General features: G+C 46.3%; 1 protein-coding gene across 1 annotated transcript in view; it reads right to left on the minus strand.

Annotated features, from left to right (window-relative positions):
- Positions 1-25,415, minus strand: part of Sctr (secretin receptor) — a 51,429-nt gene extending 26,014 nt beyond the window's left edge. Inside the window, exons 1-4 of the mRNA XM_090342488.1 lie at positions 25,341-25,415; positions 15,548-15,665; positions 5,391-5,498; positions 162-265 (exon numbers count right to left, since the gene is read on the minus strand). Coding sequence (XP_090198614.1) covers positions 162-265; positions 5,391-5,498; positions 15,548-15,665; positions 25,341-25,415 — 405 coding nt within the window. The remainder of the gene's footprint in view (positions 1-161; positions 266-5,390; positions 5,499-15,547; positions 15,666-25,340) is intronic.
- Between the last annotated feature and the right edge of the window lie 303 nt (positions 25,416-25,718).

The following is a 25,718-nucleotide window of genomic DNA, read 5'->3' on the forward strand; positions in this document are numbered from 1 at the left end:
GGCAGGGGCAGGTACAGAGCAGCCTCCTCCCCCCAGATGCTCAGCTCTCATCCTGGCTTCCCATTCTCCTTAAGACCTCCCCAGCCCACACTACTCCCCCACCCTCTCAGCCCAGAATCAGCAGTGGGGCGGGGGGGGGGGTGTGTGTGTGACAAACTTACCCTCTTGTCATTGGAAGAGTCGTTAACATTGATCCCGCAGGCCAGGTCAGGCCTAGGGAAGGTTTCCGACCAGCCGTCCTGAGTGCAGTTTCGGAACAGGGACCCTGTGGGAAACAGTCCTGCACATGAGTGCTAAAAATCCATGGTAACATGCACATACCACACTTACTTGATGGATGGGGAAAGCAAGGCATACAGTGCTTACATAACTTGCCCAAGAACCCTCAGTAGGAATTGGGGAAGGAGGATTAGAACTCTGGAACTCAGGCTCCAGGGCCCCTACTCTCCATCAAACATGGTGTATGAATCCCCTTTCTTATTCTCCCGATCCCAGGTCCTTCCCCTTTAACAGAGGGACCTGTGGGAGGAAAAGTATTCTTTTCTGTCAAATTAAAGTGTATTTGATAGTGTGTTTTGATTATCTCTGGAGTTATTTGCTTTATTTACTTCCATTGTGACTATTATCTATACTAAACTGTAATTGCTAAAGTGAAAAAGAAAGAAAGAGCGAAAGAGAGATAGTAAACTTTTGACAAGAATTAAAGAATGGCCCCTTTCTAAGCTTAGCGATCAATTGTACTTACACTGTGAGCCTAACTCCTTGGCAAGGAGGAGAGATGGTTTGGAATGGGATAAAAGCCTAGGAAGCTGCCCTGCCTAGCTCTGGGTAGAATAGTGGCATTGCACCCTTTTGTGCAAAAGGAATTTGCCTTGAGGAAACCTCCCATATCTTCTTGGGTGTCCTTCGTTCTGACACCAGAGAGTCGTGCATTTCTAACACCTGGAGCATCAGGGTGGCTGGCCAGGACTTGGCCACTGCTACAATGAGCTCTGAGTCAGGCTCTGTGGTTTCAGCCCAGTTCCAAGGAAATGTTCTTTCATCCCCAACCTCACACCCTGCTCACCTGGCCTTTTATTTAAGAAGCCATCAGTGAGAGGATCACCAAAATGGACCCTCCCAGACCGCTGCTTCTCACAGATGGATGGAATTATTAGTTGTTTAGCCATGACAACAAGCCATCTGCAGAGACAGCTGCAATTCTGGCTTGTGGTCCCAGCTTGGGGCTGCAGGCTGATCCTTCTTACCACATGGGAAGTGGGTATGTTGCCCCCAGGCCTAGCCCAGACCCCTCCCACATCCCTGGAATATCAGCTAATGCATGGGTCCTATGCTGAGCTTCTGGTAGAGAAGTGGAGGAAGATTCCCATGACAGCCTCTATGTGTATGCACACACATGAGCGTATTACTGGGGTTCTCACTTGGGGCCTCTCCTGCTATGCTTCATCTCCAGCCTTTAATGGAACTTTTAAAGTCAAAGCCAAAAACATGGAAAGGAAGCATCCAGGCAGGAAGGCTTGCAGTCCTGAATGGCTTGCTGTATTCTATGCTCTGAGCTGCCAAGGAAAGCCAGGATCTGGCCTCCTAGCACTGGCCAGTGTGCCAACCATCACAATGTGAGTCCCTGTGGATGGAACTCCTGCCCAGGGGTCCCTAACTGCCCTAACTAGACCTGGTTTGCTCCTCTCCCGTGGCCCCATGGGTGCTAGGCTGCCTGCCACTCAGAGAAGCCACTGGAGAGGCCCAGCTAGGTGGTTGTTCTAGAACCAGCCATTGAGCTCAGCAATTTAAGTTCACATTCTGATCCAACCCCTGGAGTGCCTCAGTGAGGGAAGGGCTGCCTGCTGTACAGAAAACTGAGCTAGAATGTATCCCACTGCTGTTCTTCTACCTGGTCCTTCCATGTGATCCTACAGGCGGCTTCCAGTCCCAGAGGGCCGTCCTTTGGGCTCTGGATGTGCCTGACCAATGAAGGCTTGGGGGTCCTGAAGTCCTGAGCTATCTCTTGGTGGCTGTGTGACCTCACATGCATATGTCTCGATGCTGTAATAGGAATTGCCTTCCTGGGGAAGACACAGGCACAGGACATGTCTAGGCCACAGTATTAAGGCACATAAATACTCTCCTTAGCCTTTCCAAAAAGGGCAGAAATGGCAAGGCATAGAGTCTTGAAATTCAAGGGAGGGACAGGAAGTTTGAGGAATTAAATAAGGGAGGTAGGTTGTTGGATAGGAAAGAATGGCAGTTAACCTCAGGCTGGTTAGATGCGGGAAAAGAACTCCCCAAGCCCAGAGTGAAAGGTTTATCAGATAACGCATACCCAGAGGTTGGCTCTGTGTGGATCTAGCCAGGCATAACCTGTCTATTTGTCTGTCAGTCTGGGGCCTCTCTTTATAGTCCCAGCAATATTTCCAAGAGATCTGCATGTGACCTGTGTTTGTATCAGAGCTACTGATAGGACAGGGCCCCAGCTAAGGGAGCCATAGGCAGGGCTGCCTGACATAGGGGGTCTCAGGAGTCTTTTCAACCCCACCCAGTTCCCCTGGATTTCATTCCTAATAGGCAAGGGGTCCTTATCCAGAGACCTGCGCCCTGCCTTCCAGGTCAGCACCTCCTCCCAGGGTGCTGTGAACCATAGCAAATGTGTTTGTGCATACATATATGAACAAATAGGTTTCACCCGGTTCTTGGGTCTCTTGAGCTCTAAAGCTGAATGATCCCTCGTCACTAAGCCAGAAGAGAAAAGAAGGTCCAGATGAGCCAACCCTGCCCAGAAATATATTCTTTTAAAATAAGGAACTCTAGGAGATCAAGTGCCCTTCTAAGAATCGAAGGAATGTCTCCTAGGGGAACTTTCTAGGCCTGGCATGAGAACTATCCAGGGTAGAGCGCAGCTGGTTGTTTCTCTAGTCACACAGATGCCCATCTGCCCAACCCATGTGGAGGTGGGAGTGGGGGTGGGGCGGAGTTCCTGAGAAATAATTTATTTATGAATCATTCTAGAATTTATTTCTCCTTGTTCAAAAGGAAAGTTCCAAGCCAGATGCCAGTGATTCATACTTATAATCCTACTCACTCGGGATGTTGAGATCTAAGGATTATGGTTCAAAGCTAGTCCTAGCAGGACAGTGTATGAGACTTATCTTCAATTAATCACCAAAAAGAAATGGAGTTTCTGCTCAAGTGATAAAGCACTAGGGTTGAACAAAAAAGCTCAGGGATGGCACCTAGGCCTTGAGTTCAGCCCCAGGACTAGTGTATACACACACACACACACACACACACACACACACACACAAAAGCTTCAGAATATTTCCTTGTCTTCCCTGGCTGTTTCTCTTCAGTATTGTATCTGGAATTGGAAATAACACTGGGGATAGAGAACCTTCCTTTCTGGAGAAAGGTTAAGTGTTGGGGTACAGCTGCTGAGGAGAGAAGCATCTTGGTGACTAGTTGAAGCCAGGCAGAGCTTAACCCATGCTCTTGGCCTGGTATGAAAAGGGGTCTCCGAAAGAGCAAATCTCCCCACCATGCCAGGGCCTAGGTCTAGCACCCAGGAAGCAAGGCTTCAGTGTCGATCTACTATCCTATAGCGACACCATGTGGCAAGAGGGTGAAATTGCTTCAGAACAAGGCATGAGGAGCCCAGCTTCATCCTCAAAGCACATAGGCAAGGAATTAACCAGTGGGGTTTTCATCAATTCAAGGGTGATGACCTTAATATGAAATAATGGGCTCCTAGTTAGTGATATTGGCAGAAGTCCAAGTAGTTAAGTGGAGAGAGATATGACAGGCTGGCACAGTGGTCACCACCATGGCCTCAGGCACTAGCTTCTCCTAAATAGTCTGCAGAGGACAGGAGAGGTAGAGGAGGAAAGCAGTACTGTTCCACCAGGGACCCTTTCACAGAGACAACAGCAACAGAGCCAACCCACCAAGGACGGAAACCTCCCAAACTATAAATCAAAACAAATCTTTCTGGGTCTGAAGTGTTGTCTAGCGGTAGAGTCTTTGCCTAGCACACATGAAGCCCTCAGTTCTGTTCCTTGGTACACAGAAAAAGCTAGAAGTGGTGCAGTGGTTCAAGTGGTAGAATGTTAGCCTTGTGGAAAGCCCAAGGACAGTGTGCAAGCCCTGAGTTCAAGCCCCAGAATTGGCAAAAAAAAAAAGAAAGAAAGAAAAAAAATGAATCTTTCTTCCTCTGGGTTGATATTTTTGTCACAGCAATGGAAAGTTGATTAACATAGTCTCAATGGTCACCCTTCCTTGCCTGGCTTTGGAATGCTAATGGGTCTTGGTGTCAACTCACCCATACTTTGATTTGTTCTTGTTTGAGGGCTTCATTAGCTGACTTGTCCTGCCCTGCATGGGTGGCGGAGAAAGCATCAGGGCCAGTCCAAGGCAAGCTTGCCCAAGGACCCCACCAAGAGCATGGGCCATTGAACCATCCTTGCCTTCTGTTAGGATCTCCTTGACTACAAGGCTAGAGATCTGCTGGGATCATGATCTCAAAGGTACAGCACTATATTTGAAAGCAGAAACCAGTCTTGATTCTTAATTTCTCTATTTCTATGACTGGTAGGTAAATTTTCAAACCTCCATTTGTCTCTATTTTTGCTACTTTGTGTTTGACTTTGGGTCCTACCACATAGCCCAGGTCTTACCGTGTTCCTGTCTCAGTCTCATGAGTGCTGGGATTACAGGTGTGCACTGACATGCTTGGCTGTTGCTATTTCTCTTAATGGAGTTGGGGCATATAATAGGCGAGGAGAAAAAGGTATTTTCCATGCAGGGATGTTGTGATGAGTTCATGTGAAGATACCTAGCATATGCTCAGTCTTTAACAAATTAGTAAATTAAGACAATCCTTGCCAACTGTGGCTGTCTTCACATGAGGAGTCCTCATAAGGTCCCGGAGCCTGGATGAGGTGAGCACTCTGCAAAATAACCTGCTTAGTAGCCTCCAGAAATGGAGGAAGTCTGAGAAGGTAGATATATGGTAGGAGGCAGGGAGAAACAAATGCAACCCTGATGTGCGTGCGTGCGTGCGTGCGTGCGTGCGTGTGTGTGTGTGTGTGTGTGTGTGTGTGTGTGTGTGTGTGTATGTGTGTGTGTGTGGTGTGTACTGGGGCTTGATCTCCAGGAGTTCTATCACTTGAGCTACGCCTCCACTTCTGGCTTTTTGGAGGTTAACTGGAGATGAGTCTTATGGACTTACCTACCCAGACTGGCTTCAAACAGTTATCCTCAGATCTCAGCATCCTGACTCACCAGTCTCTCCCCAATTATTTTACCCACTGTGTGTGCCCACAGAAGACTCCTGGTCTCTTGCCTCTGGCCCACACCCCCCATCCAAGGATCTCCCTGCTGACCCCTGAGCTGCTGCTTACCATTTCTGTTGGTGAGCATCTGGAAGAACCTGGGGCACTGCAGTTCCACAGTCTGTCCCAGTGCAGCTGAGGGCCAGCAGCTCATGTTGTCCCACAGTCCTGCACAGCCTGCAGGAAGAACCACAGCACAGGGCTGAGATGGAGCACAGGCTGTGGGCAGCCCTTCCCCCTCTTCCCTCCCCCTTCCCTGCCCCAAATTCTCATCAGATAACTCTAAAGTCCTACTCTCAAACTTCAGCTTTATCTGTTTACAGAGCTGGAGCCCAGGAGCCAATGGTGTCTAATGAATGCACTTATTGTTTTTTTCTTCAGGGCCTGGGACTCTGACATTTAATGGTAAATGAGTACCCAGGGTTAGAGAGACAGTCTCTCATAGGAGGCAGGTCTGGAGTTTTTGGAAGGAGATGTCTCCACTTGTGTTAAATAACTTTATGGCACTGGACCTCCCTTCTGGCCATATTCCCCATGCTGTATCCTGGATCAACAACCCAGGAAGCCCCCAAAGTGTACATAACCACATGCAGGGAGCCCCATGGAAGTGGCCTAGGTGGGGCCCAGGCCAATATCACATGAAGCTTTCCTAGGAGTTCTAAGTGATGAGAAGTCTTGTCCTACTACTCTTGAACTCCAGATTCTTTGGTGGGGGGGGCTCAGGAGATCCGAGGTGGGGCCTGATTCTATGTGTTTCAGATACCAAGGTGCTGGACCACACTGCCCAGCCCACCAGTCCAGTCACAATAGCTCCCTGTGCCCTCCCCGGAAAGAGCATCTGGTCTCAGTACAGCCTGCAGCTGCATTTAGTGTCAACTAGTATATAGAGAATCTAGACACCGATTTCCCTTTACCTATGGCTGGTAGGATGCTCACAGTGGCCCAGGGGAATGGATTCAGAATTAGTCATAGAGAATGAAAACTATCCAGCAGCCAATGAACTCCTTTATGTTTGTTTCCTTTCTTTTTGTCAGTCATGAGGCTTGAACTCAGGGCTTGGGAACTGCTCTTGGACACTTATTGTTCAAGGTTAGCATTCTACCACTTGAGCTACAGCTCCACTTCTGGCTTTTTCCGAGTATGTGGTAGCAAGGAATCCAACCCAGGGCTTCGTGCATGCGTGCTAGGCGATCACACTACCACCAGGCTATGCTCCCTGCCCCTCCTTTCTTTTTTTTTTTTTTTTTTTTTGCATTTTTTTTATTGTGATTAGTAAAAGGGTTACATGATATTTGCCAGATAGAAGGTGCATTAATTCACGTACATTGATACCCTTTCACATGTCTTGGTACCCATTTCCCTCCCCCCCCTACACCCCACACCCATCTTGGTTTTCCCCCCTGCCCCTCCTTTCTATTTTTTTTTTTTTTGCCAGTCCTGGGCTTGAGCTCAGGGCCTGAGCACTGTCCTTGGATTTTCTCAAGGCTAGAGCTCTACCACTTGTGCCTCAGCACCACTTCTGGCTTTTTTCTATGTATGTGGTACCGAGGAATCGAACCTGGGTCTTTGTGCATGCTAAGCAAGCACTCTACCATTAGGCCAAACTCCCGGCCCCCTCCTTTCTATTTTTAAAGTCCCCATCAGAGTATCTGTCCCAGGGCAAACACTCAACACCCTTAACTTCTAGTGTCCTGCTTTGGAGGACAGCGAGGTAGCCCTACAGGAAGGTTTAGGAAAGGAGAAAGAGTGACCTGAGAGGTCAGGGTGGCATCTTGGGTTTTCCACATTGCCCTAACCCAGCTCTGTGATAGGCACACAGTCTTCTGCCAGCTGTTACTTCACCTCATGTTCACCCTCCAACTCTTCAGCTCCCCTGATTGATTTCTAATCAAGCTCAAATGCTCTGAAGGCAACTGTGGGACTATTTCTGGATCAGTGGGGCCAGGCTGACCTGGGCCACTGAGATGATAGGTGCCCTGTCCCTCCAAGCCTCCCCCATGCCTCAGATGCTCCGCTTCCATCACCTGCTAACAGAGACCACCAGGCAGCCTGCAGCTCTTCCTGGCTTCGCCCCAGGGATGACATGTCCTCTTATAGAGTGGCTCTTTCCTCCACCTGGGGACCGTCATAGCTATCTCCCTGGTGTCTCAGCCACCATCCATCTGTCCATTCTCTTCTTCAAGATCCCATGGTGGCTCGGGACAGGCCTGCACAACAGCCTGTTTGCAGCTCCATTGTGCCCCTCTTTTCTCACCCTCCATCCATACCTGCCAGCCCCAGGCCACTATGGGATGACTGGGAAGTTGTCCTTGGCTTTCCCACTGACCTGATATATAGACTTATGTCAGGAGATGCCCTGCTATCCCAGGCCCTGAATTTAAGCCCCAGGGTTGGCTACTTAATTAATATGAAAGCATGCTCCAGGCACAGCTAGAGCCTGGGGACTCTGACCTCTAAAGCAGCAAGCATAAACCACTCACCAGAATGTGTAGGCTGGGGAAGAGTGAGATCCCCATCCCTGAAGATATTCAAGCAAGTCACAGAGTGTGAAGACTGGGAGAAAAGTCAGGTCCTGAATGGAAGCAATAGAAGCTGTGCTACAAGGAATGAAGGCTCTTTCCAGCCCTGGGGCTGAAGCAGCTGTGACCCCAGAGCAGGCTGCCCACCTCCCACCAAGCTCCTGAGCATTAGGGAAGCTAAGTCCTCCCTTCCCAGTGACTCTATGAACTGTAATCCTCTCAGGAAAGCCCACCCCACCCACCTCAGTCCCCTACCCCCTTCCCTGTCTCTGTCTCTCTCCCCTCTCTCCTCTCTAATGGAAAATTCTTCTTGGGAAGGTCAGGGTATCAGCCATTCCCAAGTGAGCGGTAGTGAGTTTTATCAGACTGGATTACAAACTACACAAGGCTCAGGATTTCAAAGCCAAAGATCTGATCTTACATCTCTTGGAGATTCACTGGCTCATCTGGAAAATGGGGAGAGTAATAGTGTTGACAGTACAATTATTTTAAATACTAAAACTTTGCAAGCATGGTACTCAGTAGACACTAGGTAGAAAATGAACTATGCAACTTGTGGGCTGGATTGGGAGGGGGAAACGTGGAGAAAGAAGAGTGAAAGGTGATATTGTCCCAAAAGAAATGTACTAATTCCTGACTTATGAAATGGTAACCCCTCTGTACACATGTTAATAATAACAATAAAAGTATATATATATATATATATATATATATATATATATATATATGTTTTGCGCCAGTCCTAGAGCTTGAATTCAGGGCCTGAGAACTATCCTTGGGCTTTTTCCTCAAGGCTAACATTCTGCCACTTGAGCCACAGCACTATTTCTGACTTTTTCCCATGTAGGTGGTGCCGAGGAATCAAACCTGGGTCTTCGTGCATGCTAGGCAAGCACTCTACCACTAGGCCAAATTCTCGGCCCTAAAATTATATTTTTTAAAAGAAATAAAACTTAAGAACAGTCTGAAATGCTATATACACGAGTTTATTTCTACAAAATGAGCCCCTTGGAAGAGCTGGGCAGAGGTAAACTGTGAGTAGTTGAGGGTCGTGGTTATGGGAAGAGAGAGGCATAGCTGCACAAGGGTATCAGGAACTCTCACTTGAAGTCAGGGCCCCGAGCCTCAGGCAGGACCAGAGCCTTGCTGGAAATCATATACAACCTAAGTGCTAGAGTAGGACACAAGCCCAGGGCTCAATCTGCAAGACTGCTACCACCCTGCTTGTAGAACATTCTTCCCTTAGGGAGAACGAGAACCCTTCTGCCAGCCAGATCTGAGAGAGGTAGTCGTTTCTATAAACAGAGCAATAAATAACTCTTTGAATAAGCCATGCCGCTATTAGAGTGACCCTGAAATGTTCCCACAAAATGCTATAATGGCCTTGGCCACAGGGCCCAGAATAGTTGAAGAGTTAATTTTTCATTTGTGAGTGGCATTTCCTGTGACTTGTCTGGCTTTCAAAAGTTAGCCCTCTCCCCAGGGAGCACCAGCGGTTTAGCCATTAACCCTGGCCCCCTGGGGTGCCTCCTTACCCCTCTGTGGATCAGGGCCAATGGCCGGCCCTTTGGCAGAGCTCCCAGGGGTCCCACTGAGGTGACAGGCCTGGTCGAAGAGCATAGGGCTGAGCTGGATTCCAGTACCTCTGTCCTGACTCCTCCAGGGTCGGGCATGAAACTCAGGACATGGTCCCATGATGAAGCTCTGCCCAACTGCTCTGCCTTCTTTTTCCTGCCCACCTCCTCACCAAAAAGCAACCCTATGTAAGAGCTGCAGGAATTGAGTCTACTCTTTGCCCTGTGCAGATCTGGAGGGGGAGGCCCCAGCCAGCAGAGTTCAGTCTGAGGGTGAGTCCTGGTGATTAGAGTCAGCTCAATGCTCCTTGTGGGAGGCCCAAGGAGGACTAGGGATTTGATCTCTGCCTGCCTGGCCCTGATCACAGTGGGGGACATTCACCTGTGGGGCCTCAACTATCTCCAAGCCTGTGCACTGCTCTCACTCTTGCCTGGAGGCCAGATCTCTTGCTTTCTCCTTTCTTCCTGCTCTCAGTTGAGTATCTGCACTTTATGCATGCCATAAGTCAGTCAACAAGCACCCAGTACTTGGCCTGTCCAGGCTCAGTGCCAAGCACTGGGAAAGAAGAGAGCAAAAAACCCATCTCTGTCTGTGGTGGAGCAGGAACAGTCAGGCAAACTCATGCCCATGGTGCAGTGCAGAGATGTCAGGCCCTGCAGGAATCTGAGGTGAGCTAGACCAGAGAAATGATGATGGGCATTCAGGTTATGGTTTCTGGCAACATCTAAACTGGCCCATTGGTGCTTTGGCAGAGGGATTCATACTTGCAAAACCCAAAGGCATAGACGGAAAGAATTGAGAAATTGCAAGCCACCGACTCAGTGGTGGTATCTGGTTCCATTTGGAACCAAATGGAACAGCAGTAAGACAATTTAAACAATCAGATGGTTTTTTTTTCTATTTACTTCAAGACAAGACTTGAAATAGAAGTTGTTTTCCATTTAGCAAGTGCCCTACCATCTGAGCCATGCCTCCAACTCTTCAGAATTTTTGTATTGGTATTGAGACTTGAACTCAGAACCTTGAATTCTCTCTTGACTTTTTCACTCAAGGTTGATCCTCTACCACTTGAGCCACATCCCTTAGTCTAGCATTTTTGCTAGTTAATTGAAGACAGTGTCTCACAGAGTTTGCTGTTCCGTGATCCTCTGAATCTTAGTCTCCCGAATCTCTGGGATTGACAGCTGGGAACCATAGGTGCTCGGCAGCAAACAACCAGATCTTAGAAAAACCATCCCTCCCTTCTTGGTGTGACCTGAGGTTCCTGACCATCTCTCCTGAGACTCAGCGGTCTAGACCTTCTCTCTCAGAGCATCCTGTCATCAGCGTTTTGGGAGAAGGAAGGCAGCTGAGATGTCACTGCACCCTAGGCTAGCTTTGTGGACGCCTTACTTTCTGGCATGGCAGACATGGCTCCAGGGGAGCATGAGTCCTCTGCAAACTAGAACATTCACCACAGTGCCCCCAAGTATATGAGAGCACATAGCACCTGGGAGCCAGTAGGGGGAATGGAAGGCTCAAGGGAAGGGAGAGTGGCTATCCCTGATCCTCATGTGCAGACTGAGTAACTGGGCTGAGGCTCTTTTCACCATCCATAGCTGTTGGCTTCTGCCACCCACCTGCCTCATTTTCTTCCCACCTCTGGCTGCTCTTGGCTAGGAGTGCCGTTTCAACCTGCAAGTCTCCTGGGAAGAAAAAATGTTGACTTCTCCCTTCATGGGGCTTGACCTCAGGACTGAGAAGGAAAGATGAGTACCCTAGCAGGACCTAAGCCAGGCAGCTGGAGGCAGACAGCTTTAGGGAGTCAACCATTGCTGCCCAGATTGTAGAGGAGACACTTGGAAATGCTCCAAGCTCCAGAGCTGGCATTAGACAGCATCTCTAAAGCAACCTGTACGAAGGACCAAACATTAAATCACCACTGCCAGGAAAAGGGAAAGGAAAAGAAGAAAGGGGAATGTGTACTTCTCCCAAACCTGGATTCACAGAATAGCACAGAGGGACGGTATATTGCATGTGTACCCCCTGTCTCCCTATTTGAGATAGAGCAACTTCCTGCAGCAGGCTGATATTTCATAGGTTTCAGGGTTCCCTCAGGGTTTACCAAGTCAATCTTGTACAGTTAGCTTTGAAAAATCATCTTTTTTATGGCTAATATTTTCATTCAAACTGAAATACCTTTACTTCCTGAGGCCTAATGCTGTGATGGCTGCAAGAATCTAGTACAGAGCTGGGAATGTGGCTTAGTGGTAGAGTGCTTGCCTAGCATGCATGAAGCTCTGGATTTGATTCTTCCCTACCACATACACAGAAAAAGCTGCAAGTGGCACTATGGCTCAAGTGGTAGAGTGCTAGCCTTGAGAAAACTAAAGGACTGTGTTCAGGCCCAGAGTTCAAGCCCCAGGACTGGCAAAAAAAAAATCTCAGTAGCTACAACAGATTTGATCCATTTCATAGAGTAGCAGAACTGTCCACTTTGTGTGGGAGATATGAAGAGGTATTTACAGCTTCCCAAAGAAGAGACTTGCGAAGCTCCCTCTGCTACTTCAGTGGGGGTAATATTAGTTCCTAACATAGAATTCATTTGGATACAATAGAACATTGTCTTCTAGCATCTTTTTTGCCAGTCTTGGGGCTTGAACCCAGGGCCTGAACACTGTTCTTGAGTTTTTCAAAGCTAGCACTCTTCCACTTGAGCCACAGTGCCACTTGCAGCTTTTTCTGTGTATGTGGCACTGAGGACTCAAACCCAGAGCTTGTGCATGCTAGGCAAGTACTATACCATTAGGCCACATTTCCTTCTCTTTTAGGGTGTTATTGTTATGATCACTCGTTTCTGGGACCCACATGAAGATACCCTAACTTGTTCCAGTAATAGCATTCTTGTCCAGACAGCTTGTTCCCAGTAGATCCCGAATCTCTTTCTGTCCTGCAATCAGTGTCCTCACTGAGGCAAGGGCCATATTTCCCTCACACAGACAATCACAGTGCTGAACTCAGAGGCTCTCTGGGACTCTCTATCTCTCTTTCAAGATAAAAAATCCTCCATATGTCCCAGGAGTTCCTGTGTGCTGTGGCCTTGTGGCTGCCTCACTCATGCTTCTAGTAGCAACTGGGCCTGGTCAGATCCAGCCTCAAACACCACATTCTCCCCCAGTACCAAGCAGGACACACACTCCTTATTTATCTCATTGTCATTGTGCATGGATTTGTAATTCACAGAGGCACATCTTCCTCCTGCCCACATAGTCACAATAATGGCACACTGCTCATGGTCCAGCCTTCTCTTCCTTCTGCGCAGAGCTGGCTGTGATCAGGCAACCATGTGCATAAAGTGCCAGCCAGAATCTCATGCCTTTAATCTTAGCTACTCAGAAGGATAACAGTTCAAAGTTAGCTTAGGCAGGAAAATCCATGACACTCCTATCTCCTATTCACCATTAAAAAAAAAATGCTGCCAGGTAGTTTTGCCTAGTGGTAGAGTGCTTGCCTAGCATGCACCAAGACCTGAATTCAATTTCTCAGTTCCACAGACATAGAAAAAAAGCCAAAAGTGGTGCTGAGGCTCAAGAAAGTCCAAGGATAGTGCTCAGGCCCTGAGCTCAAGCCCAGGACTGGCAAATAAAAAGCTGCAGGATGGGAATATGGCTTAGTGATAGAGCGCTTGCCTAGCATGTAGGAAGCCCTGGGTTTGATTCCTCAGCCCTGTATACACAGAAAAAGCCAGAAGTGACATTGGATCAAGTGGTAAAGTGCTAGCCTTTCAAAAGAAGCTAAGAAACAGTGCCCTAAGTTCAAGTCCCAGAACTGGCAAAAAAAAAAAAAAGGTTGCTAGTGGAGATATGGTTTAAGTGATAGAGCATCAGCCTTGAGCAAAGCTCAGGGACAGTGCATACTGAGGCCCTGAGTTCAAACCCCAGGAATCCCTCTGCCTACCTCTCCACACAAAGAATCTTACCCTCTGGCCTCCATTGTAGCCAGGATGGCCAGGAGAAGAGGTTAAACCAGAAACCTCCTGGGCTTGCGGAAAAGCTCGGTCTCTTGGGATGCAACATCATTTTTCTTGATACACAAAGACTGTCCTCTCCTCCCTTGGAGGCACAGCAGCCACTGTATCACTGAGAGGTCAAAAGCCACACATGAAGTGAATGACAGGGAAATCTGAACTATGTGACAGCCTGGAGCTTTACACCTGCTCTGGCCTTTTGTTGCAGCACGCAACCAAGTAACCCGTTTGGTGAAGGATCTGCTCCCAAGCATTTCTAGGCAATGAGCAGGGTTTGTGGTTGGCTCACTGGCCTTGTGTTCTGTCTTCTAGCATCCTCACCTGATACCAGCAGCCATGAAATCAGTGTTATCTGAATGAATGCTTTTAATTCCATACCAGTCTCTTAAAATAGACATAAGTATAGAGGCCTAAGCAACAGAGACATTTGCAACTTGTTTAAGATCACAGAGTCATCTAAAAGTTGAGGTTTCTTTATTTGTCCTTTGCTTTCTTTTTAAGTTGAAGTAAAAATCGTATACTATAAAGTTAACTATTAACCATGCAATGCATACAATTCAGTGCCATTTAGCTCATTCATAATCTAATGCTATACAGAAATCACCTCCATCATGTTCTCACATATTTTCACACCCCAAAAGGGAGCCCTGGATCTATCTTGTAGCCCCTCCCCTACTGTCAACCAACAATCCAATTCCTGTGCCAGTGGATTTACCTAATCTGGGCATTGAATTGAAGTAGACTCAATGTGTGGTCGCCTTTCATGTCTGGTTTGTTTCACTTGGCACCAAAGTTTACCTATGTTGCTATGTGCATCAGTATCTCATCCCTCTTAAAAGTTGAATAGCAAGACATTGTGTGGAATGATCCCTTTCTGCGTGTCCATTCATCATCTGTGGACATCTAGACTGTTCTCACCTCTTGCTTATCATAAATAATACTGCTGTAAACTTTGGGGTATCCATGTTGGAATATTTGTGGGAGTTTCTTTTCTTAAGAAAAGGGAAAATTGCTATTCTTCTTGCTTTTGGGGCTGGGAATATTAGGGATTGAACCTGAGACTTTCCACTTGCTAAGAAAGTCTCCTACTGCTTGAGCAATGTCCTTAACACTTTTGCTTTTAATTTGTTTTTCATATAGATACACACTCACTTTCCTCCTTTACTTGAATTCATGACCTTTCTACCTCAGCCTCTTCAGTAACTTGAATTGTAAACGAGAATCACCAGATTCAGCTTTTTCTGTAGAAATGGGTCTTGAAAGCTTCTTTTTCCTAGGCTGGCTTGGACTCAGGATGCTCATGATCTCAGCCTACAGTGGAGTCGTAAGGACAGGTATGAGCCACAGGCACCTGGCTTCTACATACTTTATTTCTTCTCTTGTAAGAATTCTAAAGTAGATAGCATCATTCTTTCTATAGATTAAGAAAGGGAGAGTGAAATCATTTGCCTGCAGTCATACAGCAAGTACGAGACCTCAAGTCTATACCCTCTCCCTTTCATTTAACCACCGTGAAGGCAAGAGCATGCATGAGAGGTATATAGCCAGGTGAAGCAGTTTCTACCAAACTCTCACCTTCTGCTTACCTTCTGGCTCACACTTATAATCATGGCTACTGTAGAAGCTGAGATCTGAGAGTCACAGTTTGAAGCCAGCCAAGGCAGTCCAGGAGACTTTACCTCCAGTTAACCAGTAAAAAGAAGTAGGGCTGTGGCTGAAGTGGTAGAGCACTAAGTCTAAGAGGAAAAGCTAAAGGATAGAACCCAATCCCTGCATTCAAGTCTGAGTACTAACACCAAAAAACCAAGAGGGGATAAGAGAAAAAGAGGGAATGGGAGTGGAGGACAGAAGACGGAAGGATAGGAAAGTTGATAGGAGAAAAGGGAAAAGGCAAGGGGAAGGGCGGGAAGGTGATCTGGCTCTCTACACATGGCCAAGAGAGGAGTGGAGATGCTAGCTCCTGCATCTGTGTAGACTATTTATGCCCCCAGGTGATTGAATGGGCAGTGTTGGACTTTGTCTCAATCCCCAACCCACCCTGACTTTGAATTCACACTCCCCCAACCCGATGGGATTTGGACATGATCTACTTGCAGAACGCACTTGGGTTGAGATGGGCCTCATACCTGGCACTGGCAGATCCGTGCTCAAGTCCTCCTTGTCTCTGGAGAGCTCCTGCAGGCACTGGGTCTGCTCCTCTTGCATCACCTGCAGCACATCACACAGGCGGGGCAGGGCGTCAACCTGTAAGCCCAAGCCAAGAGTGTTACCATTGCCATTGGCCAATAGGCCCAGATCACCAGATTTCAGAAGTGACCAAGGCGGAGGCCACAGGAGCTCGGGGACAGCCAGATTGATAAAGAACATTCTTTTTCAAAACTTTGCTAAACCTCCCTTTAATATTGACCAGCTGAATGTTTTCCCTTTATGTTCGCATTAAGATAAGGATGTGTGCTTTTGCAATGTTCATCATAGTACCAGAAGTTCTAGTCAGCACAATAAAACAAGAAATATTAATAAAGACATAGAGATTATAAAGATGGAAAGCCAATTTCTACATGATCACTTATGTAGCAACCTTAGGAATCTACAAAGTAAAAACCTCCTAAAAAATACAAAACATGTTCAGGTAGGTCTCCGAGTGTAAGCTAACTATGTACAAATGAGCTGTATTTCTAATACTGGAAATGATTGCATGGACACCAAATTATCAATATGAAACTGCTTTGTTTTAGTCCACTTTCTGTCACAGAGAAAAATCAACACATAAAAAGAAAGGGTTAGTTTTGGTTTCTGGTCTTGGCTGTTTTGGATCATGAATGATCTGGCATTTATTTCTTTGGGTTGGTGGCAACACATGATGGCAGGAACCCTCATGGAGCATGCCCCAGGGACCAGAAGACCTCCCAACAGATCCTCTTAAAGCTTTGCCACCTCCTAAGTCTAGTAACACATGGGATCCTGGGAGACATTCCAGATCCAAACTGACTATACTTAGAATAATTTAATTTTTAGGTAGCGATCTAGCAATTGTACAAACTTGCATGTTGAAACTTACATGAGGCTTATAAAGGAACTCAAGCACCTAAATAAATAGAAGGACACTTAGATGCTTCTCAACTTGCATTTTCTCATACATCTTCAACAAATGAAATAAGGAGAATTGAAACTGCCGTGATACATTCAACCTACTGAGTACCACAGCTCCGCTACACAATACACACTAGAGTATCAACTGTTTGTTCTCATGATGACAGGGAGCTACAACTCAGTGTCATCAGAAATGATGGTACTACCTAAAGTGAGCCTGGGAAAAGATCCAGATTTGAATCCCAAAGTATGCTATCACTTATATGCCTTTGTAAACCCAGACATCAAAAGTCCAACCAACCTTACTTGAGGATCATCTGTATAAGGCCAGAAATAGTGGATTCGAGGGTAATACCCTATTTAATTATTTTTGGAATCATCAAAGTACTTTCAACATCAGCAACATCACTTTCTATTCCTGAAGCAAGATCCTTACTTTGTATGGTGGGATATCCTTCACCATTTAACAGTATCCTGTGTACCTGTGGCCTGAGGCTCCCAAGGGATGATCAGCAGAGCACAATGTCTCTTGAGGTGGTTGGGAGCGGCTAGCCAGAGCATGTTGCTCTGAGGAACGCTTCCTGGTGGGAAGGTGTAAAGTGAGACTCATTATCTAAATTGATGGGGAGGAGAGATCAATACATGTGGACACATGCCTATTCCTCTATGTATTTTATATACTCTCCCAAAGTATCAAGGATAACCTGCTCAAAATTCAGTGGAAAAAGATAAATATATAGAAGAATGGATAACCTGAAATAAAATATTTCTCCAAAATAAAAACAGATGTGTTAAAAAGATCCCTTTAGGGCCGAGAGTTTAGCCTAATGGTAGAGTGCTTGCCTAGCATGCATGAAGACCCAGGTTCGATTCCTCGATACCATATACATAGAAAAAAAAAGCCAGAAATGGTGCTGTGGCTCAAGTGGTAGAGCTCTAGCCTTGAGAAAGCCCAAGGACAGTGCCTAGGCCCTGAATTCAAGGCCCAGGACTGAAAAAATAATCCCTTCACTTTTTTTTTTTTTATTGTTTGTCTCTTGTGCTGGGGCTTAAAAGCCTTCAGATCTCTATTGGCTTTTTCACTCAAGGCTGACACTTTACTACTTTTGACTTTTATCTGGTTAACTAGAGATAACTCCATTTTCTTTTTGGCTTTTTGGTTGTTGTTGTTGTTGTTGTTGTTAATTAGAAAGAAGAGTCTCACAGACATTTGTGTACAGGCTTGCTTCAAACCTGATTCCCAGATTTCAGTCTCCTGAGTAGCTAGGGCTAAAGCTGTGAGCCACTAATGCCAAGATCACACACACACACACACACACACACACACACTGAGTTTTTGTAAGTATATATTCGTTTCCAATGAGTTTAAAACAAACAAACAACAAAAAGCCCAGGAACTCTCTACCCTAATCTGTACCAGCTCTCTCCAAAGGCAATCATCTTCAGCTCGTTTTAGTTGTCCCTTTTTTTTTTCCATTTTTATCTTCACATTTTAAAATTAGATTTTAGACTGATCTTTCCTGACTTATTGAGTTGCCCAAATCTTCCTATTGTAGAAGATATTTAGATGTTTTAAAGTCTTCCCACATGTATATATCGCTTCTAATAGATTATATACACTTCATTTAATTTTTAGTGAAACTGATGTTCAGGATTGAGAATGGCTTCTTTTGACTATAAAGTACTGTTGGCTGCTGAATCAAGTCACATAAAATGATCATGTATTGTCCATTTTGTTTTCCCTGCATGCTATTTTATTTGATTGGTTGCTGTGTCCCTGTGGCTAATTTTCCAAGTATGCCCAACTCTGACACAACATTCAAAGCCCTATTTTCATTTCTTCTGGGGACCTGTCCCCCAGGTCCTCCTTCCCCCTGCTCAACCTGGGGCCTCTTAGCTGGTTGTAGTTCTTTCCCCCCTCAACTGGAGTCCTATTTTCTAGATTCCATGTCATTTTCCCTGGCTTGCTCTCCTTGGTTTTATTTCCCAGAACTCTTTAGCAACTTTCTAAGAAAGCATGCATAGGGGCAAACTTTTGAATCTTTGCTGAAAATTAATTTAATTAACATGAAACTAATTAGTTATTTATATATAACTCTATATAAATTGAAACCATTTTTTGCCCCAATTTTCAAGACATTTCTCTTTTTTATTTCTAGCAGTTTGTGACAAAGACAATTCTGATTCCACATCTTTTGGGGGGAGTGGCGGGTGCCTAGGGTTTAAACTCAAAGCCTGGGTGCTGTCTATAAGCTTCTTTTGCTTAAGGCTAGCACTCTATCACTTGAGTCATAGCTCTGCTTCTAGCTTTTTTAGGGGTAGTTCTAGTGGATATAAGGGCTTATTGGTAGAGTGCTTGTCTAGAGCACATAAAGCCCTGGGTTCAATTCTTCAGGACCACATAAACACAAAAATCCAGAAGTGGCATTGTGGCTCAAGTGGCAGAGTGATAGATAGCCTTGAGCAAAAGAAGCTCAGGGACACTTGCTCAGGCCTTGAATTCAAGTCCCAGGTCTGGCAAAACAAAGAAAAAAAATGAAACAAAAACAACAAACAAACAAAAAATACTTTCCTGCTTAGATTGGAGTCAAATCATGATCCTTAGATCCCAGCCTCCACTGAGTAATTAGGCTTATAGGCATGAGCTACCAGCACCCAGCCTGATTCCAAATCTTATGGATGTATATTTTACATTTTCCTTTTAGAATTATTTCATATTTTTCTGTTTTTAGTTTTTTCAAAATGTCCTGGGGAAATAGATTAATGAACACTATGGTTTGCCTTGGAGACTAACTTTCCAACACACTAACTTTTGGAAGACACACTAAAATTAGTGCATGTTATTTCTGGATATCAATCATAATGATGCATTTTAGTCTCCTCATTGCATGACTTCTGTTTTCTGTAAATTCTTTTCTTGTATTTATTTCCAAGTTAGAGGTAATTCAATGTTTTTGCTTTTGGATTTCTTTCCTTCCTTTCCTTCTTTTTTTTCTTTTATTTTTCTTGAGGTAGAGTGTCACTATGTAAGCCTAGACTAGCCTGGAGCTTGAGATCTTCCAGCCTCAGCTGCTTGAGTGCTGGGATTACAGGTGGGAATCATCACACTTAGTCCCAATGTCTTATTTAAGCTTGAGGCACTAATATGGTTCTTGGAACCACTGTGGACCTCCAAAGTTTGCTACCTGGTGGCCTGAACTGTAACACTGACTGAAGGAGGCTCTCTCAGGGAATATGTGGGGTCTCTTCTTCCCTGTCTCTTCAGGGTGCTATAAGCTCACTTGATGGTTGCTTCTCCTAAAAATGCATTTAGAGTGCATTTCCCCCACTCTGCGCCCAACTTCTATTCACTTCCCATTTTGTCAAGATCTCTTGACAGTTCTGTTCCACTGCAGTCTCCTGTTCACTTTGACTTTGTGAATTATAAACCAATTCCTTTACAATCACGCTGAGAGAGTCTCCACTTCGAGTGTATACATGAGGTCAATCTGCCATTGTAAATGTCTCCATGGGTAAGGTGGTAGTCTTGAGCTGAAGAGCTCAGGGACAGTGCCCAAGCCCAGAGTTTAAACCCCATGACCCACTCCCCCAAAAAGAAAGAGAGAAAGAAAGAAGAAAGAAAGAAAAACAACAGAAAAATCCACTCTATAGAACAGACAACAAAGGAGGAAGCAGATAGAATTCCATTACCTATCACGATGTTTGATTTGGGGCTCCTAAATCTAAAACACCACCATGCGGAATGAGATACAATAAAAATCAAATTGTAAAGAAAGTGAAGGAACTTGCCAACATTTTCCTCTTCAGACTTCATAACAGAACTCTTTGCAGAGGAGCCAATGGCCAGTGAGTGATATAAGTGCCCTAAGAGAGAAGGAATTGGCTGAGAAGACTTCAAAGGGCATGGGGGTGACAAGAAAGGTGGAGATTGCTGGGGAGAGCATAATGCATCCAGAAAGAGCTGTGGGGAGGGGTGATGATGATCGAGGGTCTGCAGGTCCAGCATGCAGGACTGTGTGGATGTAGTAATCAGTAGGGAATCTGGCGATGGGAACCCCAGGAGGGGATTCTTCCTTAGAAGTGAAGACTGTTATGCCCAAGAGCAAAGTCTCATCACATGAAAGAGGCAAAACCCTGCAGCAGCAGGCTGCTGACTGAATGTGAGGGGAATGGAAGAGACTCTGACTCCCATGAATCAGATGTGGGTTCCTTGATAACTTTGAAAATATTGAAAGCACACCTGTAATGCTACCTACTCAGGAGGCTGAAAGCTGAGGATTGAGGTTCAACGCTGGCGCAAGCACAAAAGTCCCTGAGACTCCTATTTCCAATTAACCACCAGAAAACCAGAAATGGTGCTGTGGCTCAAAGTGGTAGAGCACTATCCTTGAGCAAAATAAATAAATAAATAAAATGAAACAGAGACGACACCCAGGCCCTCGCTGAGTTCAAGTCCCACACCACCAACAACAAAAGTATTAACGTTGCAACAATGGAGAGTGAGCAAGTCTAGAGATGGAGTGTACAGTATGGAGACTATAGTTAATAATACTCTGCCATGGATTAGAAATTTATTGAGAATGGATTTCAAAGACTTTCTACACACACGCCACTAATGAGAGATGGACCCGGTGGGTGGTAGTCGGGAGTCAGGTTGCAGTGTGAATGTAAGACTATGAGTATGGACTTGTCTTTCCAGAGCTGGCCACCAGGGAGCAGATTCGGGGTTCTCAAAGGAAGGGTCCATGAGCTGAGGGAGGGTCTTCTACCACATTGGTGTAGAATTGAGTAAGGTAATGCATTTGATGCGGGGGGGGGGGCGCCACGGGGGGGGGGTGAATATTGGATAAGATGGATGTCAATTTATCATCTGCAGAAGAAAGTCCCTGAGGATGGATATTGGATAGTGCTATAACTTGGGGCTCTCCTTTCTGTCCCATCCCAGGGCTAGATTCAGAAATAGAATTCCTAATCCTAAATCCAGCTGAATTTGGACAGAGAGCCTCTCATGAGGAAATTAAAGCTAAGTAACATTATAGAAGCCTGATCCTAAAGGATTGATGTCCTTACAAGAAAAGACGCCAGCAATTCTCTTCCCACCCTTCTCAGACGTGCTCTCTGGAAAGGCTGATGAAGACAGAACAGCTGCCTATAAAGCAGGAAGCCATGAGTTGAGTCCTCCACAGAAACCTTGCGCTATACTTCCAATTGCCAGAACTGAGAGAAAATAAATCTGTATTGTTTAAGCTAGCCTATGGCACTTTGTTATGTTGGCCCAGCTGCTCAGGATGGGTGGGAGGGAAGAGAATGGACAGGACAATGTAGGCACATGCACCCAAGCAGGTTGGTGATTACAGGAAGTTCATCCATGGTCTTCGACTCTCAGGAAATGAGAGGAAATTCTATTTGCTGGAAATCAGCATGCAAGTGGCAGGTTAGGAATTTGAAAAGACAGGTAGCTCATGAGGCACAGCTCAGAGAGCCATGTGCCCAGAACGGTCTTATTTTCTCAGGTCTGCGCAGTGCTGAGCAGCCTTGTGTTTATAATAAAACAAAGTGGATAAGATCTGAGTGTTGTGGGTTTAACTTGAGCAGCAGGGCATCCCCAAGCTGGGTTGAAGGTCAGGGAGAGAATTCCCAAGCCTTCTAATGGGATGGAGACTGGAAACCATTGGGGGTAAGGAGAATTGGGGAGTCGGGGAGGGTGACTATAGTCTTGGAGCTCTAATCCTAGAGAATAAATTTAAGCTTTCAAGAAGGAGTTCTGAGCTGGGCCCAGAGACTCAAGCCTATACTCTTGGCTATTTGAAAGGTGGAGATCAAGAAATCACTGGTCAACAGAAGCCCATCTGAATCAGTGGCTGGGCCCAATGGTGCACATCCAGCATTCTAGCAACAAAAGGAAGCACAAATAATAGGACTGTAGTCCAGGCTATTTTAGGGAATACAGTAAAGCTCTGAAAATAACCCACAAAGAGTGGCAGCATAGATGAAGCATGGAGGCACTAAGTTCAAACCAAAAGCACCACTGGAAGAAGATGAAGCAAAGAAAAGGATAAAAGAAAAGAAGGAGAATGGAAAATAGAAAAAAAATACATTCCCTTTGGAAATCTTTTTATCTGCCTTGGAAATTGATTTTTTTATTGGTTGTTTTGTTAGGTGTTTTTTTAGTTTGTTAGTTGACTTCTCTTTCTGTGCCAAAAAAACCCCCCCAGAAAATCAACTTACAAGGAGGAAAGATTTATTTTGGCTCATAGGTTCAGAGATTATAGTCTATGGTCACTGGACCTTGTTGCTTAGGGCTTGTGGCAGCACAACACATCTTAGTGGGGTCCAACATAAAACAAGCACCTAGTGTCAGCCCTGTTGATTTATCTCCCCAGAAATATGTCAGCCTTCAAGACAGTGGCTATACCTACTCAGAGGCAATTATACCTTCTTATGCCCACAGAACATTTGGTCGTGTCTATGTATATTTGCTGTTATCACATTTCTGGGAAGAGGCACCTGACTGTAGAGATAGAGACAAAGGATGCTATGAGGCCTTGTACAACACATAGGACAAACTCTTCCCCCAGTAGAGAATCATCTAGCCCAATTATTAACATTTTCAAAGTGAAATCAAATGTGCTTGAAGGAAGAAAACAGCTATACTCATTCCCACTGAACACATGAAGGCTACCAAGTTGGCGGTTTGTCAGATGCTATGGATTAAGTGACTCTTCTTTCCATTGCATGTCACATTTGTGTACAACTTGACAAGCAGTGATTGCTCTCAGGTATGGTGCTTCATTGTTTATGAGCCACAGTTTAACACACTTTCCATGGATGCAGTCATCATTTTCCTCATCAATTCATCATTCATTCTGCACATACTCTTGAGTTCCCTCTTTTATTGGGATAGGATCTAGGGATAGAAGATGAATGAGATGAAAGTTCCAGTAACCCCATGTGTGTGTGCACGTGAGAACATGCCCCTGTAAATCTATTACAGGAGTTTGCTACCATGAAGTATATAGACACATGCCCACAGGTCTAATGACATAAAATAACACAGAGAGCTATCCCCTAACAATACAATATAATACATATGAAGCATATAAGTTCATGTACTTACATACTTATATAGTTCAGATACTAATACATTTATCGTGCATAAGCATATAAGTACCTAAGTACATGACATATAAATAAAAGGAGCCTGACCGGCAGAGCTAGTGAAAGCCCTGCTGCTACTTGCTGGTGTCAGATGTGCCCTCTCTGTGTGTCTCAATCTGCTCACTTGTAATATGAGAGAATCAAACCAGACTACAGAGAAGCATCTTTCTAAGACACAGTGACAACTTGAGCTAAGCCTAGGGACCAGTAAGGAGAATCTTAAGAATACTGCAAATACCTAAGAAGAAGGCTGGGAGGGGGCCCAGGAAAGAAACTATTCTCCCTCCCACCGCAGCCATAGAATAACACACTGTATACAAATACAAAGCTCAATTTGGCTTTCAACCAGCCTAGCGTCTTGCCTAGTGCAGGAAGTTCAAACTAAAGAGTGGGTGTTACTGCCCTGACACCTTCCAAAACAGCCCTGCCACTGACTAGAAAAGGCTTCTAGGTTCTGTGGCAGGTGGACTTGAGCCCCCAAAGTGCACCTTCCCAAACCATGGACACTGGAATGCCTTGGAGCTGCAGAAAGAGAGTCAACCCTGAGAGTGGGCAAGCTCATTAACCTGGGAGCAATGTTTTTTCCTTTAGATCAAACTGGGGCAGGATAAGGGCAAACACAGCTGCCAGATAACAGGAAGAACTTGCCCAGGACAGACTCTGAAAACTCAAAATTGGATCCCCCACAGCATTTTTTCCTGTGGGCTACTCAAAAGTATGCAGAACTTGGGGACCAGTTTGGAATGCTAATGGGATGCGATGGGTCTGGAAGCCGCCTCCCTTCCAGCCTAGATTCCTTCCCTGTTCTTTTCATCCTTCCAGTCTGGGAGCAGCCTCATCTAGCAAGCACAAAGCCCAGAGGAAGAAGTCCAGCAATCTTGAGTTCCTATGGGAAAGAAAGACAAACCACCACCCTGTGACCTCTTTTCTTCTAGACCCCTCTCTGGACCTGGATTGTGGGGAACAGCTTCTCCCAGGAGAAGGCACACACACACACACACACACACACACACACACACACACACACACACACACACAGAGGCACGCACGCACACATTAGGAAGACAAGTCCCACAGGAGCGGGGCTGGGGAATTGCACACTGTCCCAGCAGAGACCAAACGCTGGCTCGCCAGGGCTTTCTGAGATTTCTCCATCGGCGGCCCCTTGTGTGCGTGTGAAAATGTCCAGACTTGGGGACAGACAGATGTGAGTTCCCGAGCTCTGTTTCGGACAAGAAGCAATATCCACACACACCCTCCCTCAACCCTTCCTTCGGATCCTTGGCTTTCTCGTCTACACACACCAAGGGTGATACGAGGTTTCCGTGAAACCCTGGAGGGCGGGTGCCCAGCCCTCTAGGCACTGCCAGGGACGGCTCCACAGTTTCTGTCCAGCAGGGACCCCGAGGCGCAGCTGGAGGAGGAGAGGTAGAAGACAAAGGATGGAGCCTAGAGCTGCCTTCGCCAGGCGCCCGTGGAGCCCACGATTGTTTTTCCCCCTTTGGGGACCCCCCACGTCCATTCCCGGCAAGGAGCTGGCAGAGATCACTGGGAGGGGAGAGAAGGAGTCTCTTTTGCGGAATTTCCGCGCTCCCCCAAATCCACCCCATCCCGTATAGGGCCTTGGAGTGGTGAGACCTTTGGCACGCCCGAGGGAGGTGGGGGACTCACCGTGCATGCGGCGCCAGCGAGCAGCAGCAGCAGCAGCAGCAGCGGATCCCGCAGAGGCGGCAGGCGGGGGCGCATGGTGCCTCTTGCTCCTCCGCCGGAGACCCGACGGCCACTCGCTTCCCCGCCTCCGCCTCCGCGCTCTACCTGCGCTGAACCTCAGCGTCCAGCTCAGCACCCCAGGCTCTGGGTGGCCCCCGATCCCCACGCTGCCATGGCTAGATCCCTAACCCCGCTGCTGGTCTTGAAGCTGCTTCTCCCTGGACGAGGTGGCCTTGTGCTAGGATAAAGACGAAGCGCAGTCTGCGCGCCTCTATTGAGAGGGTGTGGGGGGGGGGCGGAGGCATGGGCGGAGCTGGCAGGGGAGTGGGGTGAGGGACC

This window comes from Megascapheus bottae, chromosome 12 (assembly GCF_031878675.1).
Source record: "Megascapheus bottae isolate mThoBot1 chromosome 12, mThoBot2.hap1, whole genome shotgun sequence".
NCBI classification, from domain to species: Eukaryota; Metazoa; Chordata; class Mammalia; order Rodentia; family Geomyidae; genus Megascapheus; species Megascapheus bottae.